The sequence below is a fragment of the Rhineura floridana genome, chromosome 2 (assembly GCF_030035675.1).
Source record: "Rhineura floridana isolate rRhiFlo1 chromosome 2, rRhiFlo1.hap2, whole genome shotgun sequence".
Lineage (NCBI taxonomy): Eukaryota > Metazoa > Chordata > Lepidosauria > Squamata > Rhineuridae > Rhineura > Rhineura floridana.
Window position 1 is genome coordinate 102,497,065 of NC_084481.1, and position 9,096 is coordinate 102,506,160.

The following is a 9,096-nucleotide window of genomic DNA, read 5'->3' on the forward strand; positions in this document are numbered from 1 at the left end:
ATCTCTTGGTCTCGAGGTTTTGCACCCAGACCCAGAGTCTCTCCAGTTCTGTCCCTGCAGTCCTTGAGAGCGTAGTACATGTATTGGAGCTCTGATGTTCCTCGGCCCCCCTTCTTTCTCCTCCTTTACTAGATTCAAGCCCCAGTTTTAAAAGACTTTTTCCTCTCCCTCCCTCCTGCCAAGGAGGGGTCTGAAAGTCTGGTGGTTTTGTGTACGTGTGTGTGTGTATCTGCATGTATATTTCTAACTGACCCTGAAAAACTAAGGCTCCTAATGAACAATGGAATTCACTGTGGGTGAGGGAAGTCTGCTAAAGGAAGAGATAACATTTATGCAGAACATTTATGCAGTAGTTTTTGGTTAATTTTGTATCTTAATTCTGCCCTTGTTACCCTTCGCACAAAAACTCTGGAACGCATCACTAGCCATACCATTAGGTGGGGGTGTGTGAGAGTGGGGGTAGGAGTATAGTTCCTGGCCTTGCACCTCCTGGGTTCCACTTGAACCAAAATGGGGTTAGCCAAGCAATCGTAACAACATGGTCCTTAAATAAGGCCCTACGCATACACTAAGCTTGAGGGCAAAGAAGAGATTGAAGTCTGAGTCCTTAATTTGTTCTCTCCTGAAGCTGGAGCAGCATAGGCAGGTAGTAAGTTATAAGTGGCAGCAAGAGGGGAAGGGATGCTCAGCTGAATTGTATTAATCATCCACATCAGGGAGGGAGGAGAGACAAGCCCATGGGTCATTCCAAGGAGGTTCCTAGCACATTGGTTGGCAGCAGCAGGCTTTACATCCCTCCTTGTAAGTCAGCAGCAGCTCTGCTTTTTCAGAGCCATAAAGTTTCAAGTCCCTCTCACCTCATCTTTTTGGGGTCCATAGAATGGGATGCAAAAGATGCCCTTAGGCCTTTAATCTGGATGTCCTGCTATTCTGATGTTCCTAATTCCAAAGTCAATCCCTCAGAACTCTTCAAATTCTTCCCAATAGCCAGTGGAGGCTGATACATTAGGGTAAATGGGGCACTGCCCCACCAACCTATCTGGCATCACCCAGCCCCCTTACTTATAAGTACTCCTTTATAAGTATCTCTCTTTATAGGAGTATTCCTTACTATTCCACCCTATCTTTTTGATGTTGCAATTTTGAGTTGTTTTTAACTGTTTTTAATGATGTATTTGTAAACTGTTGTAACCCGCCCTGGGAACTTTGGGTAAAGCACAGGTAATAAATTTAAATAATAATTCTAAGTAGTAGTAGTATCAGTATCAGTCAAGGAGGTGGCACTGGCTGATTGCTTCCTCCTCCTTAGTCTTGGTGCTATCCTAGTAGTACTCAGCAGGGAAGGGGACAAAGTTAGCATTAGTTGGCTTTACTTGCCATTGGCTCATTGGTTTTGCCCTTCTAGTCCCAATGGGCACCAGCCACCATTGCCAATAGCTACTATAACGGTTCTAAGACAGCAAACAACGATGCAAGAAGACATCTAAGTATCAGCTCTGCTTTAATATTATAATACTCGGCAGGGCGGTCGTTCATTTTCAGGGTCATTCCTCTTGAACTGGTCATACACTGCTGAGCACAGTTGTTATATTTAGGTTGCAATCCTACACACCAGGGATGCGGGACCACTTTTGGCTGGAGGGCTGGATCCAAATGTGGTCGACCCTCCATGGGCCACATTGACAGTTGGGTGGAGCCACCTACCTGTCAGTTGCCTGACATCATATGATGTCAGGCACAAGAAAAACAATCAGGATCACACAAGTTAGTGCACTCCTGATTGTTCCACAGCTTTACCCATCCCATATCAGGTGAGTGACAGGTGGGTGGAGGCATGGCGCGCCAGCCAGAGCTTGTCCACTGCTGCTATACGCACTTACTTGGGATTCTTATTAAGTTTAGTGACACTTCATTCTAAGTAGAGATGCACAGGATTGTACTGCCTTGTATTCTTTTCCTTCTTCCTTATTTTTGACATATATGGTTTTGGTAGAAAGTCATCATGTAGGTTAATTTTGGCAGATAAAAAAGCTAAGGTTAACTGAGGTTAATATTTTTTATCTAAGGCGGAACAATACCAAAATTATTATGAACTAGCCCAATCATTGGTGGTTGTAAAGAGTATAAAAATGAAAGTTTTACTCGCATGTAGTGGGTACTGGCAGGGAGTACCCAAAATGTTAATAAATACAAAATAAAGTTTTCAGGTGTGATGTTTCCATCTATATAATAGGGGGAATGGAAATGACACCTGCCTGTATGTAATTAAGGGCAAAATAACTGTCCTGTATAGTCTTTCAGCAGCTCAGCTGGGGGTCTGGCCATTTCTAGACCGAGTGGGTATTGTGAAGGGTGGGGCGCAATACATCAAGAAAGTAGCCAGCAGTTACTAGCATTTTGTGTCTATGTGATTCTTTCTACCCAACCCTACTATAAAACGTCAGAGCCTTTGTGAAATGAAGAACGATGCCTGCTCTTGGACTAATAATGTACTTGGGTATTATAGCAAGTGTTGTCTAATCACAAACTGTTTGCAGTGACTTTCATCTGGGATGGGAGGGAATGTCGGACTGCTCAATCTCTCACAAAGCCTGTCTTGCTTTTGGGGGGAAAAGATGGCTAAATTGGCACTGTTGCTCCTTTTTTAGCCATTGCATTTTCTCATGCCAAGGCTGTTTTCACTGTTGGAAATACTTGCCACAGGGGAGAGAATTGTTCCTTGGCTTAAACTGTAGTTCAGTTGCTTGCCTTTCACCTGTCGGTCTCCATATTACACTAACTGTATTAATGGACATATATTTTTCCTCATGTGTGCTAATATGAGCTTCCTTCTCTACCTAGGAAAAGGAGAGGCAACGGTTAGAGAATCTGAAGAAGAAAGAAGAGGCTGAACAACAAAGAAAACAGAAACTGGAGGAGGAGAAAAAAAGGCGGTTGGAGGAAATGAGGCGGTATATACACACACAAACATATATATATCCTTCTAGTTGCTCCTTTTCTAGTTTTGTCTTGGAACTTTTTCCTAACTGGACACCTGTCTGCCCTCAGGAGGCGTGAAATGCGCCTTCACAAGGTGCTGCAGGCTCGGGAGCGGGTAGAGCAGATGGAAGAGGAGAAGAAAAGGCGGTTTGAGCAAAAGCTTGCTCAGCACGAGAAGAACGAGAAGGTAAACTTGAATATGGGCTGTGAGTTCCTTGGAAAGATGTGGGCTTCAGAGCTTCGTGATTGAGGCTTCAATCCTTACCCTATTTACCTGGATTGAATGTGGTTGGATTTAACTTCTGTATTGACATGGATAGGATTGGGCTGGCAGCCCAGCAAAACACTCCCTGGGTCAGCCGTCTTCCTGCTAAAACGATCAAGGGCTTCAAATGCTTGATCTGTTTAAAAGGAGCCACCTTTTATATACTGTGCTGTGCTTATCTCATGCATTAAGAGGGAACTTGACCCATATAATGGCAAGATATACACAACCTATTGTAGGTCCGAGAGGAAAAACTGGCAGAGGACAAAGTTAAGAAGAAGGTAGCTGTCAAAAAGTTGGAAGAACTTGAAGCCCGGCGTAAACAAGAGGAGGATGCCCGTAAGCGGAGAGCACTGCAACTGGTAGGTGGAGGATATCTGGGCAAGGGCAGGGATGTGGTGGTGGCTAGCAGGGATAGGAGGTCATGGAAGGAGGAGAGTAGCACATTACTGTTTACTACTGAGGCTAAATTCAAAACCATGGGGCTGCAAAAACTGAAGAGACTACTTTTTATTTCTATGTCTTTCAGAGTTGCTAAATTTGTAGTGATTTTTTAGGTAACTAACTTTAACATTTGCACATAGCCCGTTCAGGTTCTTTTGAGAAAAAAACTACCACTTGTAGTTGAGCTTCAAAAGCAGACAATTTGAGGGGAAAGGGTTACTCAAAATCTGCAGGTTTTTCCTCAGTGTATGTTGTTTAATTTTATTTTATCTTGGGGTTTGACAGGTGAATAGTAATACTGAATATTTCAAGTGGTAATCTCAGATGGAGGGAAGATTTACCTAGTGTCATGCAGAAGTTTATGTACAGCCTGTGCAACTTCACCATGACCCTTTTGCTCATTACACTCAGACCAGCTGGGTCAAGTTCTTTGCTTTATAAGAAGGGCCCTGCTGGATCAGACCAAAGGCCGGTCTAGTCCAGCATCCTGTTCTCACAGTGGACAACCAGATGTCTGTGGGAAGCCCAGAAGCAGAATGAGGGCAACAGCACTAGTCCGCTCTGTCCCCTTGCAGCTGATATTCAGAGGCATACCGACTCTGATACTGGAGGTGCTGTATAGCCATCATGACTAGCAACCATTGACAGTCTTATCCTCCATGAATTTTCCTACATCCCTTTTTTAAAACCATGGGAAGTAGCATCATCATTCTTTTCAGGAGGAAGAAGAGCGTAGACACAAGGAGCAAATGCAGAAGAAAGAGGAGGAGGAACAAGAGAAAACTAGGAAGATCGCGGAGCAGCGTCAGTTGGAGCTAGAAAGGGAGAAAAAGCTGTGTGCTGAGAGAGAACTGGAGAAGAAGAGAGAGCAGGAAAAACTCCAAGCACAGCGGTAAGAACAAAATGGCTGAGCAGCCCAGTTGAGAAGGCTTCAGTTGAGGAGAAAATGAAAAGTTGGCCCCAAAATGTATGCCACAGGCTGTTGGTACTGTTGCTCTGCTGGGTAAAAGTTAGGTGTACGATCATGGCCCTTTTTCTCTTTGGACAGTAATGTAGTCTGTTTTGTCTTCAGGGAGCATGAACGGCAAGAGAAAATGAAGGCTGCTCAATTGCAGCGGGAGGTTTTAGCAGCAGCCAAAGAGAAGGAGCAGCTCGGAAAATTGCTGGAGGAGAAAGAGAGGAAATTGGTAAGAGGCTCAGTTGGTCAAGCAGTGAATGTTTTCCCTGCACCGAAAAGTATGTGTGCAGTCCCTGAAAGCTGTGGTCCTAATGCTGAAAGGGAAGTTGAAGGGATAAGCCCTGTGTACATCTTCCTGAAGTACACTCTGTCATCAAGGGTGGGGCAAGAGCAGTGGCCCTTTCGCAGCATGGTGTGGCCTCCTTGTCTTTTAGCAGGAACAGCGGAAGCAAGACGAGCAGCAACAGAAAGCGGTGGCAGAGGCCAAGGCTGCCAGCAAACAACTGAATGTGACGGTGGATGTTGAGGTGAGCTTTGCCTCATCCGCAGATCAGTGGTTGAAAGGAGTAATGATGCCCCTGATGACTTGCTCTGCAAGGGAGCATGTGCTGCAAAGCGTGGAGCACAGGCTTACCCATAAAAGCATCTTGCCTTCAGGGTGTTTTGAGTTTTCATTTATTTAGCCATTTAACATTCAGTGCCAGTAATGTCCCATGCATACAGTTTTGACACAAGTCTGCCTTCCACCACCTGGAGTCCTCCAAATATTTGCCACTCTAATCAGCCCCATACTACATGGTTGGAGATGAGGTGGAAGGTGTAGCTCTTCTAGGAGGAAGTGTTGGATAGAAATTTAATAAAATTAATAAATGGTCCGGAAATCTGGAGGGCACCAGGTTGTGGAAAGCTGTTTTGAGTGAATGGCTATATTAAGTGGAACAAGGTATCTTTGCCCCTGAAAAAGGCAACATGCCAAAACACCTTGGATGCATTGTTTTGCCTAATTGTTTGTATAATGTATTAAATTGAAGGGTTGCTGCCTCTCCCTCCTTTTGTGGGGGGAGCTGCCCCTTCCTAGGTAAGCTTACTACACTCTTGTGAGCATCTTGAGAATCTTACCATCTTCTCTCCATTCCCCTCCTCGCAACTTTCCTAGATACAGGCATAACTGGAAAATGCAATGGCAGAATTTAAAACATAGGCTTTCTAAATAAAATAGGAAGACTGAACAAAAGTTGACTGTTTTTATAGACAAGAGGAAGTGTTTAGGCATGTATTAAAACCCGGAGAGTAAGTGTAAGCCGTCTGCCTAGTGGAGCTTGATATAGGTGGTTTGAAAAATAAACTAATTCTGTGAATGATATTGAAAGTGGAAGTCTTTGTGTTGGCTGACAGCTGCGAATATCTAAGGAGAAAGCTGTACAAATAAGACATATTTTTCAAACAAATTGCTGTGACCATTGTCAGAGAACCAGTGCCTCTTGAACTTTGAAAAGGGAAGCTTTTTATACCTGTTCAAGCAAATGAATTGCTCTTCCAAAAAATGAGATCTTCCCCAAAAGGCTGTCTTGAGGTTTGAATATATTACTACACTTTCTCCAGTAGCATCTGGTTCCAAATCCAGTGACTTGACTTTCTTCATATCTTCTGTCCAGAACTCACCTGCCTGCAAGTCCTACCAGATGACACCACAAGGTCCAAAACAGTCTAAGATTGATCTGAATAATTATGGCATGGATTTGAACAGTGATGATTCAACAGATGATGAGAGTCAGCCCCGCAAGCCCATCCCTGCTTGGGCTACTGGTATGTTTGAATCCATCTGGGTACTTAAGTGCATAGTGGCTAAGCATTCCTGATACTAGTGAATGGAATGTGGTGCTTGAAGGAGTGGTGACGGTGAAGGCCACTGACTTTAGAAAGGGGAACAGACTTCTCCTCCTCCATGAACTTATCCCTCTACTGCTATTAGCCATAATAGATAAATGGAGCCTGTGTGTTCAGAAGTAGTATGCCACTGAATACCAGGTTCTGTGGAGGAAGGGAAGAGAGGGCTCTTGTTCTTGCGGGCTTCTTGAAGGCATCTGGCTGGTCATTGTGAGTGCTGGGGTAGATGAACCTTCAGTATGACCAAGACTGCAGTGTTGGCTGCTTAATCTTTATATTCAAGTACTTACAATGTATTAATAATGAATCTGAAGCCTTAATACAGTTTTTTTAGAAATGAAATGGTTTAATCCTTTATGATATCCCTGTAGCATAACTTTTTCAAACTTCCTATGTGCAACTTAGGAAAGCACTAGAAAGCAGAGTGTCTGTACTTCTTGGTGGTTTGAGTCTGTGCATGTGCATAACGCTTCTTTTTTATTCATATAAAGAAGTGGAGTGCTTTATAAAAAATGTATAAGCTATATTAATTGCCATTATTTCCATTCCATAAAGCTGAGTCCAGTGCATAATAAAAGAGCACAATTTCAAAGACTACTTAGTCCACGCTGACCATTTCTTTTGCAGACTTTGAGTTGAATCCACTGCAGTCCTTGTGCTCGCCGAACAACTTCTGCAAGCACAATGGACCTTCTCTGTTTCTTTCCTCCCCCACTTGTCCCTCACACTGCCTCTCAATCTTCTCTGGAGAGCTGATTAACCCCCAGAGCAGATTTGCAGGGAGGAAAGGGAGGGGAACTTCCATGGCGCTCACAGAAGTTCTACAAACACAATTGCTTAGTTGCATACAACCCTAAGCTCATTTATCCATCTGGGCAATCTCCAGTGTTGTTAGCAGCCATTCTTACTACAAGAGCGGGGAACATTTTTTCAGCCTGAGGGCCACATTTCCTCATGGACAACCTTCTGGGGTCCACATACCAGTTTTGAGTAGGGCCAGAGGCAAAAAGTGAGCAGGGCAACAGCTGTGCCTTTGTACAGTAGGTTACATTCAAGCCATACAATTCTCCACACGGATCTCTCCATCCAGGTAAGTAAGAGGTGTTCTCACCGTTAAGGACATCTTCCAGCTAGGCAAAGGCACTCAAGGAAAGTGTGGAGCTGGCCCAATGAGGTATATGTGTGTGATGACCTTGGGAGAGTCCCAACAGCTGATAGAGGCTTGGAAGATTGCATTTGGGCCCTGGAGCTGAAGTTCCCCACCCTTCCTCGAGTAGGGTAGGATTTTTCCAGATAGACCAGGGTGGTTCTGGCTGCAGTTGGAAGACTTAACAATCAAACTTTCACTGTCACCCCATTAGCACAAAAGACTTCTACCTGTGCAATGGGACTTCCTCTCTCCTCAAGCCCCCTGCGTCCCTCACATCTGTTCTGGGGCTCCCCAAACTACAGAGAAGATTTGGGGGAGGTGTGAGGAGAGGGAGAGAGTCCCATTGTGCAGACAGACATCCTTGCACGAATGGGACAACTTCATCGGACATAGCCCTTGGTCTTTATGAGTTGAGTTCTTCATGAGTGTCACCAATACTTTCTGTGTCAAACTGACAGAGGGAAACAGAACAAACATCTTGAAGTATCGGAGTCAACTGACTTGCAAGTGTTTTTTTCTTCTCTTGCCCTTAGGAAATCAACTGAGCCAAGCAATCATACGCCAATATTACAATCCACCTGACACCAATGCACTCTTTGGGGTTGTGAAGAGCCCCAAATTGGAAGAAATCTTCCATAATAGCAAGCCCCGTTACTTCAAGCGCACCAGTTCTGCAGTGTGGAACTCTCCACCATTCCCACATGGCAAAACTGTACCATATACTTTCAAGAGATGAAGTTTTTTAGAGCTGACAGGTATTGGAGTTTTTTATGCAAGAAGAAGTGGATTGAGTTTTAAACGTGGAACTATTTTTCTTACCTGTATTAATAAATATTGTGCTCTGTTAGAGCTCTTACGGCGGTTTCTGACTCTGATTGTGGTGAAGAGAGGACAAATTGCTACTTGTAGTGGCAAAGGCAAATGATAAACAGTATCATGACTCTATATTTGGTATATTCAACGGCTAGGAAGAGCCTGTGTGGTATAGCAGTTAACATAGCAGACCAGGAGTGAGTAATTTTAGGTTCAAATCTTCACTCTGCCATGAAGCCCACTTAGGCCAGTCACTGTCAACTTAACCTACCTCCATTGGGTTGTTGTAGATGAAATATAGGATACCATATATACTACCCTGAACTCCTTCAAAGCAGGGCAGGATAGCTGTAACAATAACAAACTATGAACTACTCTGATCTACTACTTCTTGAACGCCAGTTTATAGTTCAATCCAAATGCAGGTGATCCTAAACTCAGTGACCCAAACTCTAGGTGGGATCGTGCTGCTAATATCCTTATAATGCTTCATGGCATTTTCCAAAGGAGTTTTGTCTACGTAAAATCTCTAGTCAGTCATTTGATAAGTTTTAACTGTTGCTTCTGCATTCTGTGTAAGGCCTTGTTACTATTTTGGAA

General features: G+C 43.9%; 1 protein-coding gene across 4 annotated transcripts in view; it reads left to right on the forward strand.

Moving 5' to 3' along the window:
- INCENP (inner centromere protein) overlaps positions 1-8,545 on the forward strand; it is a 29,396-nt gene extending 20,851 nt beyond the window's left edge. For all 4 annotated transcript variants that reach the window (XM_061609848.1, XM_061609850.1, XM_061609847.1 and 1 more), the window contains exons 11-18: positions 2,842-2,951; positions 3,049-3,166; positions 3,484-3,606; positions 4,408-4,580; positions 4,761-4,875; positions 5,081-5,173; positions 6,302-6,452; positions 8,217-8,545. In XM_061609848.1, the coding sequence (XP_061465832.1) occupies positions 2,842-2,951; positions 3,049-3,166; positions 3,484-3,606; positions 4,408-4,580; positions 4,761-4,875; positions 5,081-5,173; positions 6,302-6,452; positions 8,217-8,419 (1,086 nt within the window). In that variant the 3' untranslated portion in view covers positions 8,420-8,545. The remainder of the gene's footprint in view (positions 1-2,841; positions 2,952-3,048; positions 3,167-3,483; positions 3,607-4,407; positions 4,581-4,760; positions 4,876-5,080; positions 5,174-6,301; positions 6,453-8,216) is intronic.
- Positions 8,546-9,096: the final 551 nt, after the last annotated feature.